Here is a 21,229-nt window from a genome sequence, read left to right as displayed (position 1 = left end):
CGGCAAATTAGCTATTTAGTATGACGATATTTTCGCATTTTACCATCATCTACAATGATTGATGTATGAGAAAGATACATTACCGCATATACTCAAGCTTTTAATCCCCTTTTTTAGTCTTCTTGTTGTTTTTGTTTTAGTCTGCGTCACACGTAATCCGAATTATCCGATTGCAATATATTAATGATAAATATAACCTCTAGTTATTACTATAATTTGAGTTACATTAATTTTATGCGTTTATAAAATATTATAAATAAAATTAATAGAGGTTGTGTACTAGTAAGTACTTAATTAAGTATCGGATGGATTAAAGGCCAACAAATACTTCCACTGGTCTCCCTTAGTTACTATTTGTAAGACTATCCAAGTAGTTTTTATGTAGTTGTTGTTTATTTTATAAATTTCAACGTATGATAATGGGTGTATAATGGTTAATAGTAACAGCTAGCATACCTTTTTAAATAAATTAAGTTCTAGTCTTATAACCGTACATGTGACATGTGATAAACGATATAAAACAGTTTGTACTTGCAAATGAAATACGTCATATTAATTTGCTAGAGTATCACTTATTACATGGATGGCATTTATTGAATTGAATGTTTATAGTAGTGAGCCTTGAGATACGCCACGTATATTTGGCTCGTCTCTTAACTCTGTCAGTATTTCTGCCAAAGGTTCCGCGTTCTATCCGGTGTTAGTTGTTTTTGTTTCACAAACGTCATTACATATTCACTATCCTCATTAGGTTTTCCTGTTTGAATTTGCCTCCTGACCACATCGAATTCCACTCTAAATGTAGGCATGATCAGTACTTGACAGTTTATGCAACAGCCGATCTATTTACGATTGGTTGAGCGGAAAATTATTCTTATCTCGGTTGACTTTAGATAAAATTAAAAGCATTCAGATGCATGGTAGGTTATCTGGGGTGAATTGGTTGCTATGCATGTCCTTCCGGAGCGTGTAGTTCTTAAGAAATTGTTTAAAAAAATTTTGTTTTCACTTCGTTACCATATAGAAAAACATAATATAAAAAAACTAGTTACATAACATGTGATTAGGCAACTGGCGGTACAAGATACACCAACAACATACAGAGTAAAGAACAAGAAGTGCATAAATAATTAACAAAAAAGAACATAAATTACATGTGACACTAACTATAGCTAAAATAAAGTAAAATCTAATAATATACACAAACATTTAAAAGCTAATCCAAGGGTTAATGTGTAAGATTTTTAAATGTTGTATATATAAATAATTACGAGACAGAAGATTGATCAAAAAGAAGATTTATAATTTAATTTCAAGACTGACCTAGTCTGATATCAACAGGTAAGGAATTTCATAGCAGGATACTTTACACAGTAAAGGAGGAGTAATATAATTCGGTTTTATAAGAAGGGTTATCAAGAGACGAATAGAATTAGACGGTCATGGGAACGCAAATCAAAACTGCCGCCAAAGAGAATCATAAAATTTTGTTTAAAGTAACTAGGATGTTAATGCCTACAATGAGAAATTAGCTGCCAAGTTTTGTGCAATCAATTAAATCTCGTATAGGCTCAGAAGACTTATTCATTGGTTATCTATTAAAAGGACTAAAAATAAAATATGTATTTAATAAATTTGTGTAATGTTGATTTTCACCTATCACCAATAATATCGGCATAAATTATTCGCTTAGCTAAAATCATACGTTGTATCTAAAATTTTCAATACATTGAATTTTCATTAAGGTTTTAATAGGTTGCACCTGGGCGAAATCGTGTTTCGTTTGATGTTTATTTTTTACGTATGTAGGTCAATGTAAGTGCACGTGACGAATGCATTCGAAGGGCCGTATCGCTGACTATTATTAGAATTGTGTCTTGGTTGTTTTTAATATCGTGTATCGTTACAATTATTAGTTCTATCGATGCCTAGTAAAAGATTGTTTTTCTTTTAAATTCAGTGAAATCAAATTTTACGAACATTAGAACAGATCTTACTTTACTGACAAACTACTCTACTCCTACTCTGCACTATCGACATTTTTCAGATCAGTCTTTTCTCTAAGCAGTATTGGCCTAGTGGGTACAGCGTGTGATTCTCATCCCTGAGGTCGTTGAGTCGATTCTCGGCTGGGCACCAAAACACTTTCTCTCTTTCGGTTCCTCGATCGGTGAAGGAAAACATCGTGAGGAAAATGGCGTGTCAGGCACTTGAGGCTGAAAACCTACTTGCTTGTTAGATTAACAAATGATTATGAGACTAATTGAAAAATCTGAGACCCAGACATAAAAATGGTTTGTATCGCCACTGATTTATATGTTTAATTCAAGAGATTACAAAAAAAAAATTAAACAAAAATAACTCAGTCTGTAAACAAATTTACCATCTCATACAAATTTAGATATAAATTGAAGAAAACAGGCCACCGCACACTAAGCATAATCTGTATTCATTGCTCAAATGAATAAATTTCAAACCACTTTCATATCGATGACGATTTCATAAACAATGTTTTGATGAATATAGAAACACCCCCATTGTAATTAAATTATCAATTCTATTACATGTGGGTATACTTTAATGTTACATAATATAACAAGATGGCGTACAATAAGGAATAACTTGAAGAAACTGAAGTGGGTTATCAGCCTTCTATAATATACTATATGTCTAAGCTATGCCGGTTTCCTCAGGATGTTTTCCTTCACCGTTCGAGCGAATATTAAATGCGCACATAGAAAGAAAGTCCATTGGTCCACTGCCGGGGATCGAACCTGCGAATTCAGGTATGAGAGTCGCACGCTGGAACCACTAGGCCAATACTGCTCATCCCTTATATCATAATTTAACGAGTACAAAATATCCCTGACAAATTAAATTTGTTTTTAAACCTACAGTACATATTAATTCCTTTATATTATGTTCCCCAGTAATTTCTCACAAATACAATATTATATTGCGAAATAATAGGTTAAATAGATGTTTCTACATAGTATTTATATTAACTGTCGTGCAATAAGTATTATTAAATAATGTAATATCAACTTGTTACATTATCTTGTTATTTATCAATAATATTTTATCAGTAGATTGTATTATCATTACAACTTCCTACTTCAATTTACATTAGCTTTACATTTTTAAAGTTAAAAAATAACTACTGTTTTCAATTGTTACGGACAAAGCTGGGCTGTATAAAATAAATCAGTGGCGTTACAACCTCTTTAGGTCTCAGATTTCTGAATCTGTTTCATGATCATTTTTAAATCTAATAGGCAAGTAGGTGATCAGCCTCCAGTGCCTGACACACGTCGTCGACTTTTTGGTTCTAAGACATGTCGGTTTCCTCACGATGTTTTCCTTCACCGTTCGAGCAAATGTTAAATACGCTGGGCTGTATACGCTTCTAAATATTGGTAAAAAGTATTACTGGTAAAATCGTATTGCCTCCATTTCAAAGCTTTTTCTTATTATACGTATGTATACTAATTGCCTCAAAAATCTACTAACGCATTTAAAACTTAGGTTTAATTTAACAAAGAATCCCATTTCACGACTACGTAGCTGACTCCATACCGCTGAAACAACCTCTTCCACAATACCATTAGTTATTAATGATTTTCGTCATGGCATAAGCTATCAATATAATAATTTGTCGCCTGTTTTCATATTTGATTAATTGAAACGAATCACTATTTATTTAGGACAATCAAACCGGCCGAATAAAAATATTACTTCTTTGGTTCGTTGTGTGTTCAGCTTTTGGTCGTAACCGATTTTATGAGCCTATCTGAATAGGACTCAGTCAAATTGAAAACAACATTGTTAGAGATTTCTCTTTATACCTTCAAATTTATTGGTATGGAAACTTGTATGAGGGTAGTTACAAAAAAATATGATTGTTAGCTAGGAATATTGGACGAAATTTTGTACGAGATATCGTCATGGAAACAAGCTTTTCGATGTAGGTTGATGTCTTTGATTACTTTTTCTGGGCCTCAGATTTCTGTATCTGCTTCATGATCATTTGTCCATCTAACTAGGTGATCAGCCTCCTGTGCCCGACACACGCCGTTGAGGTTTTGGGTCTAGGGCAACGCGATTTCCTCATGTTTTCCTTTGGTTCCAAGTGCATTGGTGAACAACAAAGTATCGAACCTACAACCTGAAGTATGAGAGTCGCATGCTGAAGCCTCTAGGCCAACACTGGTCTTATATTAATATAATGTTTAAACGTATTCCTATTTCTTCTATTAATTTCTTTGCATTGATTATTGATAGTTACATAACTCAAAAAAGCTAAACGAAATTACAAGCTAAAAGAAAACAAATAAACAATGTATAATAAATTCAAATTAAATAAATAATACACTTATCTACTTAGGTATATTTTTTTTTCTCATAAAATAAAAATTCCGACAAATGAGAGTAAACCGATGTTTTTTTAAATTATGAAGTTAAGAAATTGAGGATTTGAATGTTATTAAAATAATATTTTATTAAATCATCGATATTAGAATGTAATTGACTTTCCAATATTGTATGAACTTCACAAATGACTTCCATGAAAAATCGTAACACTTAGTACTAATATTCATCATTATAAAGCACTCTATTTAGAATCCAACGCTTCATAGAATGGCTAGAATGTGCAATCAAGTGATATAATAGCTAAATAAGTAATGTATTTTGAGTTGACATGTATTATTGTTCGGCGCTAAACGGTTTAAATACTTCCAAAGTTCAAGCTTTCCATACAAAATGTATTCCATTACGTAATACACAGTCAACAAGAACGTACGTAGTAGCAACGAACAGTTTGGCACTGTGCGTACGTTCGAGTCAATGTGATCCAATAGTCTTTTCTTAATATGATGGCTCGTATGAAAACATGTAAACGGCTTGCCATAGACCCAAAAAATCGGCATCACAGAAGGCTGATCCTCCTTATCTATTATGAAAAAATGATGGAGGTTGTAGCGAGATGGGTTTATAGGTATTTATATGTGAGCATCATCTATAAGTAACCGTTATATTTTTGAATCTCAAACTGGCAGGAGCCTCACATGATGTTTACTGATACTTCCGACCATAAACACACACATCTTCAGAGCAAGTGCGTTGCTGGAATTTGAAGAAAATTGATACGCTCTTTTCTTGAAGGAAGTGCTTTGCCATACTATAGTGGGAAGCTGGTTCCACATAGAGGTGGTGATTGCATTCATTGTATTGATACTTTGGTGGGAATTATTATATTATTTAAAAGCATATATTTTAAAGAACAGATATTCGTAATTCTGTCGAGATTTTAATTTTCTACATAGTATTCAACTTGGCGGTCGTTGGTTTTGCCAGCGGGTGCAACCTCCGGCATTCCCCCTTTCCCTTTCCCCCCAGGTCGTTCACTCTAGTAGGTATTAGAACAGTGCAGTTTTCAAGTTGAACGGGGAGTGGGTGGATTCCGGTTATTGGCCCTGTTGCGGGTCTACTGAATTGAAAACTATTTAAAACTTACAATATCCAGGGGAAATGCTTAATATCGGAGGGATTGAGCAAAATATTATGATAAGTACTACTAAAATTATGAAGGAATAAAAAAGTCGTTAGTATATGCTACATTAGCATTTAGTTATACACCAAATCATACACAATGCATTTTCTACAGTAGGTACATGTTAGAAACTATCTTTTTTAAAATACATTACAATTATAGTTAAGATTACAAAAAAAACTCTGTGTACTTATGTACTTACTCGCTTTAGAAGTTATACAGTTATACCCGCCAAAAAAAAGTATAACTTAAAAAAAACAATGCTGATTTGGTACCAGATAGGCGCTTAACAATGCTTTTTAACTACCCACTACCATATACATCAATCCCTGGATAACTAGTAAGTTTATTATTGTATATTCGCCAAGTGTTAACTATTTAATACATCATATCTTCATATTTGCAACTTAAATCTATAAACTAATAGGTTATAAAACAGTTAAATTGCATCAAACCAGAAATAATAATAATAACTAAAATTTTAAATTAATAATAATAGTTGCTATTCGTTGAGACACTAGTCCCTCCCTGTTTTAAGTAAATAGTGTAGTAATAATTTTTACAATGCCTCCATATCTCCATTCGTATTTAAAACTAATTATCTCAGAAGCTGTAGGGAAGAGATATAACCTGTATAATTTATGATCAGATAGACGCATATAAGTCTAAAGGCTTCTTACATAAAAAGGTATTCATAAAATAGAACGAGAATGTTATCGTCTGCCTCAAAATTTTTCTTTCGTTTGACCTAGAAAAGTTCTCGGTGTTTTGTATTCAAAGACGAGACGCTAGTGAGTATTATATAAAGCGAAACTGAAGAATTATTTATGCTGACAAAACATAATAGAAATAATATCGATTTCGGCTTTAATGCCAACACTTATTATTAAATTTCATTTATGGGAAATTAAACACTTAAATTGTTACTAAGGTTCTATCAAATGTCATTATACTAATAACAAAAATGTCGCTGCATTGAATGTTTCGTGTTGAAACTCCGTGATTGGAAAAAAATATGATTTATAGCCGTTTAATAAATCTAGGTTTCTTGTTACTGCAGTATACTGCATGAATGGTTAGTTAACAATAGGCTTATTGTTTTCGTAATTATAATAAGTCGTGGATATATAATTTAATAGTACGCCTGAAAGACTGCATTACGAGAGTTTAAATCAATAAATTAGTTTCAAGTAGTCACAAAGTGGTGGTAGAATCATTATTTGCCCTCCTATCTTTTATCTTATAATATCGCATGGTAACCAAAGTTATAACATACCTCCAAAAATATCTGAGCATTATCAAAAACGTCAGAGTCAATTTACATGAATTTCTTTGTCTCTAAAAAGATGTGTATTATTGTAGTACTACCCTGGGGCATACCCTATCTATGTGTATCATCGGTATCACTGATTGTGTTTATAGACAATTATGTATATACATATATATATGTAATGGTATGATTCGCACATGTTTGATACAATTATGTATCTGCATTGTGAAATGAAGTTTAATACCGATTAATAACCTCGTTATTTATTTTCAAACAATTCCCTACGATGTAGGTTTTTATAAATGATTTACTTGGATACCGTTGTAATTCAAGTCCTGTCTGGGTCGGTTCCGGTTTCATGATCAATATTTTTCTGTCGTAACCGAGCTTTTCTCGGCCTGGTGATTCGTGAAGACAGTCACGTAAACACACATACGTGCAAGATTGAATTCTATTGGAATATTCAACTTATTTACGCGTGACCTTGCAAGGAGTTTAACAAGGCTTTTACACAAAAAATATTAATAATTATCGTTTTAAATTGCGTAATATTTTAATCTTACTTCTGCATAACACACTAGAAACGTTTATGTTGATGAAACAGACCACGAATTAAATTATTGAAAACGCTTAGTGAATATTAAAAATCACTTTTGTAAATTAAATTTTTTTATGTTCATCGAGCTAATATTTGTATTAAAAATAAACACCAGAAATAGTTTACGGATGTTTAAAATATCAGGACTCTAATATGACGTTATTTTAATAGGCAAAACCTCATGACGCAAAGCGCAGTGATGTAATATATGAACGTTGCAGGAGTCACGTAGTGAAGTCAGTAGGAGGATCAAAAACGGGGTGGGACAGGTCAATGACTGGACCAAGAATGCCGCCGCTCATTGTATAATGGTTTGCAATTACGTTCGGGCTTTATGCAACCTTCAAAATATCTAGTTTTGTCTTATAATCATTTCTAGTAAACAATCATCTGTTGTTTGTAAAAATAACGTCAGATATTATAGGGATAAGTTTACGACTGATCAAACCCAATAACCTTCAATCTTTCATCATCAAAACCCAAAATCTTAATCCATTTTGACCATCTGATATAGACGTCTTAATCCAAATATTGATGTTGTTGTGTTAATTAACAATCGAAGGATTTTAATAGCCATTTGTCGATACAAGCTATCTATGGTAGGTCGGATCGGTGTATGCGGATAGACCTTTGTATGAAAATGACAGTTCAACTGTGTAAATGTTAAGATTTAAAATGTTAATTAAAAAGCTAATTAATATCAATTAGCATTAAAAACATGTGTTCTAAATATAGACATGTCTTAATATTATTTATACGTTTTTATTTGCTTTATTTGGTTTATATGGATTAACAAATATTAGTGTAAAGAGCGAAGAGATTGCATTCTATCCGTCGCCAAAAATGGATTGTCTTCGTAGGGTAAGGTAGATAGATGTCACAACCTCAGACCGTGACATCTATCTACCTTACCCTGTTTGTTTTCAATCTGAGATTGTGGATTCATTATTGGGTTCGGGCGTTATCAAATTGACATAACTTACCGTCACAATCAACATAATAAGGTTAAAAAGACGAAATAACTCATAAAAACACGTCAATTTAAAAACATTAGTACATAAACATATTGACAATTAAACGTGGTATAAGCGTGAAAATGTTAAATAACCGTGGCGGATATGATGAGTGGAACGATGGCTGTTCTTGATAATACATTTAGATCAGAAAAATATGTCTTTAATAGAGAACCTAATCTAAACTTAGTTTTTTTTTATAGAACAGGGGGCAAACGGGCAGGCTCACCTGATGTTAAGTGATACCGCCGCCCATGGACACTCTCAATGCCAGAGGGCTCGCGAGTGCGATGCCGGCCTTATTTAAGTTTAAATAATTTAAGTTTCATGTACCCTCTCGATATCGTATACGTTTATCAATATTTGGATTAAGACGTCTAACTCAGGTTGTCAAAAATGGATTGAGATAGGTTAGGTATTGGGTTTAACTGAATGTGCCCGTAAAAATCAAAAGTTGTATCATTATTCGTATAGAAAAATAAAATGATGATAAGTTTATTAGTACACTATTTGACAAATATAGCAGTGTTCGTATTGGCTACATCGTGCCAATCTCTTCTGAGATGTAGGATTCTATGTGCGCATTTAACATTTGCTCGAACGGGGAAGGAAAACATCGTGAGGAAACCGGGTTGTAATAGACCCGAAAAGTCGACGTGTGTCAGGCACAGGTGGTTAATCACCTACTTGCCTCTTATGAAACAGATACAGAAATCCGACCTAACAAGGTTGTCGCGTTACTATTTATCCGCTATTTGGCAAAAACATTTCAGGAAAATGGTATAAATTAATAGTAATTTATGTAATCTGTTATTTGTACTGTAATGTGACAAGAATACAATAATTTTGCTATTCTTATAAAAACACTTTTAATTAATTTAACAATTCAATCGTAAGCGTAGTTTTTAGACTAACAATAATATCTGCGTTACAGTCATTTCTTAAAACTACCCACCATTATACAATTATATAAAAAACTTAAATAAAAAAGAATTACGTGACCATTGCATCAAAGGGTAGGGATTATTACCAGGATTTCGCTTTATTTCATCAGCAAACGCGCATGCTTAGTCATCGGTTCATAGAATCATTTTGTAAGGCAGTTCGGTGCTCAGAGGACTATTGTAGTGTACAAGGAATATTGTGAAGACGTTTAGTTCAGTCAATATTGTAAGTACTTTGTCTTGTTGTACCTACTCGTCATTCAGTACAATAATTGAAATATACTGATATATTACAACAACATATATACATATAACATACTGATATATTTACAATTGTTAATGATTTCTCTAAGTGCCTGGACTCCATCTAAAGTATACGGTCCATCAAATAAGGGTATTGAGTTACGCCAAATTGTGAAGCGTCGCGGTTGGCTTCCAATACAATATGTCTGATTGATTAAATTGTATTTTTACATAGCTTTTGACCGCTTTACTTGCGTCGACTCTATTAAAGGCTTAGGAATTATTCCTGTGTTGCTTATGTCCAGAGTCAAAAGAAAACATACCATTCCAACAACCAGTAAAGTACGATTTTCATAACTTAGTTAATATTTTGTTAAATAATAATATTGATAAGGGTTATAGAAGCACACAAAAGAAACTAATTGAAATTCAACGGCTGCAATGAAACAAATATAATAAATATACATAATGAAAACAAGTGTAAAACATCAGTAGTTGTAATCTTTAATAATAATACATTTGTGTTACCTTACTAAATTAAGTCTTTATTTAGGGTCGAGTCGCGCAAATTTTAGACAATATATTTTGAGGATAGACTCAGAATTGTGTCCGTTTCATAACAATGTTAATGCGTGCATTTTTTGCCTGTTGCTTCTGATGGAAATGTGATTTTGACCTATTTATTTATTTAGTATAAATGTTAATAAAATTAAGATTTCGTTTTAACGCACTCACGAATAATTCCAATATTAATCGACCGATGACGACACTATCGCAAGTATGTATTAGCTATTTATTTAAAACTACTTAGTTGCTATGAGAATTATTATTTCACACCAGTCATGTATTGCTAGCGTTTTTTGATTATATTCAATATTATGATTCTGTTTGAGGTATTTTTAGTTATTATCTTTGTTTGCGAATAAATTTCACAGTTGAAAGATATTTTAATAATTTACGAACATCACCAATGAATGATAGAAAACCAGTTTTGGTTATAGCGATAGTGCTATCATTACCCTATTATTATTGTATCAATGGTTTATCTGCTTAATGGTTATGAATGCTCGCATATAACTAACCCACTTGAGTGACAATCACTTGATGGGTTACTGATGTCGAGTCAACCTGTCCGTGATACCACCGGCGGAACGCGAACCCTGTTATCTCATAGCGTGGCTGGCGAATGAACGAAGCGGTAACCGTCGAATATTTATCAGCGCCTCGCCTCGCCGTGTATTTAGTTTGGTCGCGTCACAGTGCGCCGTCGTCGCCGCCAATCGCAGCTCGCATATCATTCGCGCCACGGACTCCGTACACAGCGTACCTGTGCGTGCAGCCTAAAACCGGCGAACTCCAAACTCGATCAGCTGTTCGCTCTGAAACTCCTCGCAAACTTTGATATTCAGTGAATCAAAATGGTAAGAAGTGTTATTGCGCGTCAGTGATTGTGAAAAGTGTAATGACGGTGTTGTGTTGGCACTTGGCATCGCGTGTTTGTTACCTAATCTCTCGTACAGTTGGATATAAATTATTAATTAGTGGATACCAATAATACATACACGTATATCGGATTTCGTTTGTGCATCGATAGAACAATAGGTACATTAGCACGATGTGATCGTGTTTGGTTGTGATGTGTAGGTAGAATTATTTACGCTTAATAGCCTGTGGGGAATGTTGTTTTTCTTGCAATAAATTAGCGAGCTGCATCGGTGAATGCCGAGCATTATGGCCGCATCTTCAGTTGCGTTTTGTGAGATCATCTAAAATTAGTTCTGGCGTCCCCCGCCGCCTTCAATTGTTACATAACGCGCCACCAGCTCGGCCTTGACTCCCGCGCCGGTCTCAGCGCCATTTTCTTACTGATGTTTAATGTCTACCTTGTAATTAATATACATTGTGTTGTTAAACTTTTCCACTTCATTCTTATCAATTTTGTATTTTAAACTCATCTTCTTGATTGCATATCTTATAGGGATCAAAAAGATTTAGCGTAAATATTTATTGCGATAATCATTTCTAGACACAAGTCTAGCCATGCTAAAATTATATGCGTATATCGAACTTATAAGTTTTAAATTGTTTTAAACTGTAAGTCATCTGTAATTTTTTTGTTTGTTAGTAAACTGGGCGTAATTTTCGATTTTTGTTTAGTGATAACCTTTGAAATTTCTTATTGAACTATGTTTTCACTTTCTATCAAAACAACCTAGAGATTTCAAGGCTGTGCCCTCGACCGTGGAGATTTAATTATTATTGTTGAATTCCCGCTCATCGCTATCACGGCCAAGGTCGGAGTAGCATCTGTTCAAACTGAACATAGGCGAAAAAATATCAATGACATTTCGATTTGTTTTGCTTTATAATAGAATCTAACGAAGAAAGCCCTAAGTTGTGAGGAAATTCGGGTTTGTGTACTTTAACGGTATTTTGTTATAAAATCTACCGGCAATCGATACCTCGTGTTGTTACTGCGCGCGCATTCAGTTTCACTTGCTTTCTGGTGAATGGCCGCCCGAAGGAAACTTGGGATGTTTGGCTTCGGCAGGGGGAGCAGGCAAGGTCGTACTTACTATGATCATTGCGTCTCGTTCAAACCTAGCACAATATCCTTCCCTCTCATTCTGATAGATTCACTTTCGGAAAAGCGTAAATGCAACGACGTAACACACCCCCTTATGATATGACCATTACGATGAATCGGCGAAATTGTAATGTCGAAATAATTGGCCGACGAATTTGATAAAAGTATTGATGTTACTATGTAGATCTCATACATTATGAGTACTATGCAAGCGGAAATTTACATATTAATTTATGAGGTTAATGAAAACTTGAACTGAAGGCGTCAACAACATATTATTGCGCGGCTATTGATAGATAAATTCTTATTCAAATCACTGACGTAAACGTTGGATATACTCCCTTAGATTCTTGGGTTATCTCACCACTTGACATTTATTAATTAATCCAACAATAATGTTAACGCTGATAACTATCCTGCGTATTAAAGTTAACAATTCCGCGGTGGATGTGTGTGTGTTCTATTCTCTGTTGTACCGCCGACCACGGCTGTAGTTCGTATAAATCTCAGAAACTTATCGCAATAATTGTGCAGCCGGAAGGATCTAATTGATCGAAATCGAGGTATTGTAAAGCGGTATTCACATTAATTATTAATGTTGTAATTAATTTAATTTATAATTAATTATTTTTCATAAATTAATATATAAATTTAATCTTCAGTTTTTACTTTATTACGTGCGATCGTTATCAGGCAGTTTGATCGTTGTCCTTGAATACTGTTGACTGATTACTCGTCTGCACTATAAACATGTTCGTTTTTACTATACTTGTGTTTACTATTCTCACCTACTGTTTCTATGTGTGTGAAACTAATTAACAATAGACTATTATCGGCCACTGCTAGTATGCATACGTATTACAGTCTATTAATTAACACGTTTTTTGCAAGCCAAAGCCGATAGACCAGATTATATTGTGTTTGTTTTCGTTATCTATATGTTCTGATTTCTTCTCAGCGGTATCGAGTGCAAAGATGAAGTATTCGCTGCACACCAAGTGCAGCCTGCGGACCTAAAACCAGTTGTGACACCAATCGCGACTAGTATAGCCACTGCGCCTAGCTGTGTATCTGAACCGGCTAACGGCGCCATAGTGGCTGCAATCCTCCCGGAGGAGGAACGCCCAATACCTGTCACAGAGCTCATTTTCGCCCCAAGAGAGAAAGAAATGAACAAAGGCTATCTCACGTTCTCCCAAAACGAGGGATTTACAAGTGAGTGGAACTTGAAACGCGACAGCTTAGGTACCATTGCTTGCTTTGCTTCATCCCTATACATGATCTATCTATAATTATATACTTACGTTATTTACTTATTGCAGTGCTAAAAGACGAGCCCGAGGATCTGACACATTTGGCTCCCACGGCTGGTGACACTTGTATTCCCTTGGAAAACAGTCCTTTTGATATGTTTGACGAGTTTATATTGAACGATAATTATTGTAGTCTACTCGGCGATGATCTAGCAAATGGATCACCCGTAGATTCTTTGATAGCAGACTCTTTGCTGTCATCTCCTGAACGTCAGGTATTAAAAGGGATAATTTAATGGAATTTAAATTATTATTATTTTAAGTTACTTAATCTTTAAAGTTTGGTTGTTTGGTTTAAGGAAAATGAATCAACCGGCGAACAGTCTTCATTATTAACGGAATTATCGTTGGATGCGTATGACAGCGCAAGGTCGGACAATGATATTGACGATGGCAACTCTCCATTCATTCCGATCAATGATGACTTACCGATTCTGGAACCGGCAGTCATGTGGGGTGCTTTACCAGACAGTGTCAGACAGGCAAGACCCCAGCCATCGGAGCCGCAGACGTCAGCACCGGCGTTACAGCGTTTGCTGGCCGCTCCCCCTACCGGACCACCTCCACAAGATCTCATCACAAATATTTATTCAGATCCAGGTTGACTATACTTCTGTCGTGCATATGTTTGTGTGATCTCGTTCATGTATTTTAATTATCCATGTGTTTTAGGACTTATACCAAATAAGAGTATATCCACATGGGACACCGGTGTAAAGAGGGTTCTTAAACAAGAGGAAGAGCCCTGCTCGAAGCGGGCAAAGCGTAGCCCCTCCCCCGCTCCCGCGCCCACCTCACAATCATCATCGAGCGTCCTCATGAACCTTCTGGTGAGCGGCTGTGATGTCGACGCTGGATACATATGTATGGTTCAGTGTCGACCTCGCCAAAAGGCGAAAGCATGAGATGCACGCGTCTCTATAAAGAAACTGTGATAATGTGCGTCCAGTGTTTAAGGGTTGCCTCTTGCAATATCAGGAATACGAATTTTTTAATCCGGTGCCGTCATAAATTGTGATATTGTTTAGACACGATCTAAGTTACAATCGGGAACAGTGCTGTGCATAGAGGCAATGGAATGAAATAAAATGGGACTTTCTTTTTTAGCTAAGTTAATTCCTTGCAGGCTTGTAATCTCTGCCCCTTTGGCTAACGATGCGAAATAAATTTAATGCAAATTTAGTATTGTATTTAAGGTTAACGCGCGCATATCTTTGTGGTTATGAGGAAAATTGAGCTGTTTATAGATTTATTAAGTTACAGTGCGTACAGTACGCACGTCTTATGTTTCTTATCGATTAGATGTAGGTTTAGTTGACCGTTGCTCGTTATTTATTTTAGCTGGGTAAGATTAAGTTTGTTTTTATCGAGTCTATTGAGTCTATAGTGAAACATACGTTGTCTATTCAGAGTTTATACTAGGTTTTAGGCAGTTCGTGAACAAGATTTGTTAGTATATTGTTGTCACTGCCAAATGATATGAAGTACAATTTAGAACAAATCTATGGACCTCCTAACAATAGGTTTTATTAATTACGTCTACAGTTTGCGCCTAACTTCATGACAGACCATTGAAACGCGACACAATTTAATTGTTTTAAAGTGAGGCGCCATCTGTAGGACGTTTTTGCACATATACGTTTCGACGCCACAATCTTTCTTATTATGTGCATCGAGGAAGTATTTTTAAATAAACATTCATATGCAAATACCTTGTTATGAATACATTTTATAGTCTAAGTGTTATTTTCAACGAAATGGTAATACATAATAAAATGAAAATATTTCGACAGTTTTTAGCTGAAATGGTGCACATTTTATTTTACCCTGTCCCTATTTCCCAACGCTCAGGTTTTACCACAAGACGAGACATGACAGCAGTAGCTCTGTAAAAATCGATAGATTTGAGTCAATAATTGCCACGAATTTAACTAAAAATCGATTTTGAGACGTAGCCTAGTAGAAGGTGCTGGTCAAGTCCGCTAACAAATTTACTGGTAGAACCCGAGCATATAAGAGTATTAGCTTAAGACCTTTCTCGAACTAAATGCGTTACATATTATCTATAGCGATAACATTTATGAATTTAATTCAAGTTATGAATGTTTTTATTGATTTGAACTTGAGTAAAATCATTTTATTAATTTATTTATTTACACTTTGTTACCATACTAAACAAACACTAACAAACAATTATACATATTAAAAAAAACAGGTTACATAAGTTATAAGCAACGGGCGGCCTTATCGCTAACAAGCGATTTCTTCCAGGCAACCCTAATATGGAACAATATAAAAAGAAACATCTACAGAGGTAGAGAAATTATTAACAAAAAGATACTCAAAATAACATGTAACTATGACTACAATTAAATAAAATATAAATACTAATATGTATAAACAAAAACAATATAAGCAGTAGCTAATTACGATGCAGGAAAAAAGATATCAAAAATTGAAAAGAACATTATTAAATAAATTTAATGACCGCTCGTCTGATATCAATTTTTATCTGCATTCGATACGGATCTGTAGATCTTACGTTAAATATATAAGGTACTATAGGCATAGACATTCGGAAGTCATAGTTGACTCTGAACTACGCAAGGTTTAAAACCTTATCATTTATAAGCATAAAAATGGCAGCCCCGACTTTGAAAATAGAACACATTATTATCGTGGAGCGCTGTTTAGACACATTTATTACATGAATAATTCAGGAATGGATAGAAGAATCGGAATAATCAGTAAACTATATTGAAAATATTCGAAATAAAATTAGAATTAAAACTAAGCATTTGACGGTTAAAAAGTGTGTCGAAAAGTTTATTGCCAGTTCTTCTCTTCCGTTTCCCTTGGTTTGAGAACTGGCAGTACAATTAGAAGAATTTCTTGAATGAATGAATTTGAATTAGCTTTGTAATGGTGATAGCTAGATAGATATTTTTATGGATATTTTCGTAACTACTATGTTATGCACTTGCGAGCCTTCTCGTCGTGTTAATGTATCACTTCAGATGAACTCCTAGCCCGTTAGCTGTATAAAAAAAAAATGTAATATATCATCTCATAATTGACTTGTTGTCTGACCGTTTTGATCCGGCCCTCGCATTGGGTGGTTGAGAACCAAGATTGAAGAATTTCTGTTACTAGCTTTTCAAATGGAGATTAGAATAACATTCTATATAAAACAAACTACCGTGTTATAATTACGGGTATGTATATGTGTTATAAAGCCGGAAATGTTAGCGTTTTAGTGATACATTTTCGTGTAAATAAAGTATTTATTAAATAAACAATCGGACATTCGCACTCGGATTTTAATAATAAACTAATTTTAGCTGTGGCAACAGTGGTTTGGCAAGTGGTGTATTTTTTGTTTGTCGTTTGAAAGTCAAAGGATAATGTTGCATTCCAGATATCATGCGACTATTAAGAGATAACAAATGTGTAAGATATTTAGTAATATTAGAAGCCATTTTTATATAATTATAATTTGTTACCATCACATACATTTGTATTTATTTTAATAAATTATATACTTTGTTAACGTATTTCACATCGGAGTGAATAAATTAACTCGAAAGATATATTTTAAATACTCTAAAAATTGGACTTGCTTTCTGGCAATATGAGTGCTCATGGGCTCATCGCTCAAGATGAGTTTCTTACCGTTTTATAAAAATATCAAATTTAAATAATATAAAACATTTACAATGTATTATCAAATCTAATCGTTCACGTATAACTATCTTAAGGCGACGCAATAAAGAAACAATATAGCTTTATTAACATTAATTGGTAGTTCAAACAACAGCGATTCAATATCTCATAAATGATAGATTTCAATAAATGATTGTACGCTTGGACTTAATTATATAAAAAATGCCAATCCTATTTCAAATCAAATCAAAAATCATTTCTTCATATTGGTAACATAATGTACACTTATGAACGTCAAATAAAAGAAATATACATTAAGTGATTCTAATTTTACATTTACTGCCAGTTCTCAAATCAAGGGCGTAGAACGGAAGAGAAGAACTGGTAATAAACTCTCCGCCACCCTTTTTAATAGCCAAGTTTTTTTTACACAATGTTTGTAAGGAGCTGCAACCATTACACCATGTTCCATATGACATCTTGAGTAATAAAAAATAATAAAATGAATTAAAAACAAAGATTTGTCCTCTATCCGCAGGAGGCATGGTGAAATAGAAGCACGCACTTACATACTCGTGAGAACAACACGTTATCTGAATATCGTTTCTGAAGTAAATGAAAAGCAGACAGCTGATTACTTAATTAGCTTTTACTTAATTAATATATGGAATTAAATTGAAGCTTTCGAAAAAACTTATTACTACGATCAATCTCATGTTAGCTTTTTCATAACCGCCACAAAAAGTAAACCAGATTGTTTAATGAAAAAAAATTGTTAAATCAAGAAGAATATAACATACCAATGATTTATTTTTTAAGTCGGTCTAGCAGTGTTTGAATTCATTCGTTACATACAATCTTTATAATAGGATACATTTTCGATATACCTAATAAATCTTTTTTCAGCGTAAAACAGAATCTTTACTTAAAATATTCTGATTTACTCTTTATAATCAGTTTAAAGCCATTTCTTTACGTTAGCACCAAAATATTTGTGTAACCAATGTAACAAATAAGTATTATAAAGGAACGCATTAATTATATTCTTTACTTTATCAATTTACACTTATCTATAATATAACATAACATAATATTTTATTTTATTTATTTATACTGATGAAATCGCTTCACAATACACCATTGTTGTACATAAAACGGAAGAAACTAATCACATGATAAGAAAAATGTCATGTGATTTAGAGGACGTAGATTTACAATGGGGAGGGTCTTCGTATCATGGGACCGATAGGATGGGCACAAATTGGTACAACACCGCAATAATAATAAATGGAAACGAATGCTCTTGTCTCTTGAACCCTATTGAACTTTGAATTAATTGTAAGCCGCAGTAGTAAAAGTTTCGTATGAGAAATGTTAGACCGCGTATCAGGGTAAGATACTTCTTCCTAGATAATAGTGAAGAAGCAAATTCTTAGGGGTGTATGTACATATAGGATAAGAAGAAATCTATATACGTACTATTATTAATACAAATACCACGCCTAACAAAGTCTAACGAGCTGGAAACATTCACAACAAAATAACGATCTGTTACGTATTTTCGTGATGTATTTTAGACAAAGCTAATACTCTTTCCTCATTGATATCCTTAAAATCCCTTGTGCACTATTTACGCAATTAATGTTTAGAAAACCCAATACCGTTGACTAATATATTATTTTATGTTACAGGATATGGAACGGGCGAGGCAAGAGAGGATTTCAACAAATTATCGTCTTGTCCCAAATCCACAATTATCCGTCTCGAACAGAAATATCCCGATTCCTGTCATAAACATAATACAAGCGAATAAACAGGGCGCACATGCCCCAATTATACGCTCAACCCAAAGTGCTCCGATGTCTCCATTGAGTCTTAATATAGGCCAGTACTCCATGCCATGCAGTCCGAATTACAGCCCCGTTGGTAGTCCAATGAAAGTTCATTCCACGCCTCAGTCGCTATCTCCTGCGAGTAGCTACACCTTCAGCCCCGGTAGAATGGTGTCTCCAACTGGTGCGCTACAAGGCTACGACCCGTACCTATCAAATAAAATGCAAGTCAGCCCTGGATTCCCCATGCAAACCGAAATGCTTCTTGATCCAAACGTAGGCCTCGTATCCAATGACTTTTGGCCAGATACGGACGTAATTCAAAACACTAGCGATCTTCTGACTGCTTTTGATGATGTAAAATTAGTTTAAGACGAAAATGGCGTGTGATCTCTATTGGGTTTGTGTGGAATGCATTTTCAGTTTACACAAACATTCCAATGTACTAAAGCCATGATGAGAGGGCCATTTTAACTGTAGGATTTATATCAAGCAATGTTGTATGAAGTTAATGCATTTCTATAGCAATATTTTGACCTTCATACATTCTCTTAGTGGTCTTCTCATCGTGTCTCCAGTAAATAGATGTCACTTGATTGTGGGAGGGTCGTAATATGCTTCCGAAACCAAAATGGGTTCCACCTATAATATCTTGGCACAAAGATAAAATCTATACGTTTTGAAAAAAATATAAATTTCTTACATTAATGTGGAACTTTTTTTGGTTGTAAAATAATTTAAGATAAGTACATAGTAGAATACTATATATTGTAAGCAAGGTACACCGGCGAGACCGTATATTTATGACTCAGAAAATATATTAAAATGTACTAAAAAAAATAATAAAATTAAAAAATCCAATGGGACATATTTGTTGGAATCGTTGGAAGCGCTCGTGTTTTATTCCCGGCATTGATAGTTTCCGGCTAAAGGCCGATCATTTACTGGCTTATATAAATGCCCGATTAGTCCCTCAGCCCTTAAACTAAATCTACCTGATTCCATTTAACTAAAGTATTCTTTCATCTCTGTTAATCAAATTGTATTGACGCTGTGATTAAAAGAGACAGCTAAGTAATATAGTTAAAACGTTCTAATTGCAGACGCATGTAAATCATAATGTATATGTATGATAGTCATATGGTCTTGGTGGTGACACTTGTGATAATTTAAACTAAAGTGGGCGAATGGTGAAAAGCTAAATGTTAAATATTGGTTATATATTTTCGTTCAATAAGGCTTATCAATAAGGATATATCACCAATTATGTTGTTAATAAGTAAGATCAAATATACTCAGTTAAAAGTAAGAAGTAGCATGGTTACAGATGACGGTTAAATTATTTCTAGTAAAAGATTTATTTTTCTTAATCGTTCATGCCTACTATGCCAATGTCTATACTGCTTACGTATTACGGAACGTAATATGTAATTAAAAATACAACGAGGATTGTCTGACAGTTATACTAAGCTCATGTAAACACATTTTTACATAGAAAACGGCTAATTTAAACGTAAGTTTCAGGGCCTTTATACCTCAACGGTTACTAAAATATTGACAAATAACATAATTTAATCATTGTATTTGGGGTTTCGTGTACAGACGTACCAATTGTTTCTCTCGAATATTTTTCATTTCACGTAATTTTAGAAATATGTAATTAAATTAATTAATTTCCTATATGATTTTATATCCCTTTCCATTAAAGTACAATATAAAATAATTTCCAAATGCAATTCATCATTTTAAATAAATCGTATTGAGTTTTAATTTTTAAGTAGATTTACGTAGAGGTAGTGTATGTTTCATTATTTTATTTTCATCTTTTGACATCTATAGTCTATTTCAGAATAATATAATTTTATGTTTTTTTAAACTCATTTTCACATACTGTGCCATAGTATTTATGGTGTTATCTACACACTATTTAATAGTTAATGTAATGTATTAAAATTAAATCAAATGTTGAATATGCATAAAATCATTATTTTATATATTTTGATAATAAATTTCTGTCATATACATGATTCTGTTTTACTTGAGTATCCTTGTGTAGTAAAATCCCTTATATATTTTAATTAAAAAAAATACATAAAATTTACGTTCTTTCGGACTTTGTTCACATATGATCTGTTTCTATTGAGCAAAAAAATACATCATCAATGTAATCAGCTGACTGCCATACGCTTTCAGCGCCATCTCGTTATTGTTACTC

General features: G+C 33.8%; 1 protein-coding gene across 5 annotated transcripts in view; it reads left to right on the top strand.

The window, feature by feature from the left end:
* LOC110994150 (hypoxia-inducible factor 1-alpha) overlaps positions 1-19,997 on the top strand; it is a 67,053-nt gene extending 47,056 nt beyond the window's left edge. For 3 of the 5 annotated variants that reach the window (XM_022260680.2, XM_022260664.2, XM_045629346.1), the window contains exons 8-12: positions 13,165-13,451; positions 13,529-13,734; positions 13,819-14,119; positions 14,192-14,349; positions 18,874-19,997. In XM_022260680.2, coding sequence (XP_022116372.2) covers positions 13,165-13,451; positions 13,529-13,734; positions 13,819-14,119; positions 14,192-14,349; positions 18,874-19,386 — 1,465 coding nt within the window. In that variant the 3' untranslated portion in view covers positions 19,387-19,997. Of the gene's footprint in view, positions 1-13,164; positions 13,452-13,528; positions 13,735-13,818; positions 14,120-14,191; positions 15,323-18,873 lie in introns of those variants that run through there. The other 2 variants (XM_022260671.2, XM_045629347.1) reach the window with 2 other exon arrangements.
* The last annotated feature ends 1,232 nt before the right edge of the window (positions 19,998-21,229 follow it).

The sequence above is a fragment of the Pieris rapae genome, chromosome 1 (assembly GCF_905147795.1).
Source record: "Pieris rapae chromosome 1, ilPieRapa1.1, whole genome shotgun sequence".
Classification (NCBI taxonomy): domain Eukaryota; kingdom Metazoa; phylum Arthropoda; class Insecta; order Lepidoptera; family Pieridae; genus Pieris; species Pieris rapae.
Note: the sequence above shows the minus strand (reverse complement) of the source record. Positions and strands in the feature narration are given on the sequence as shown.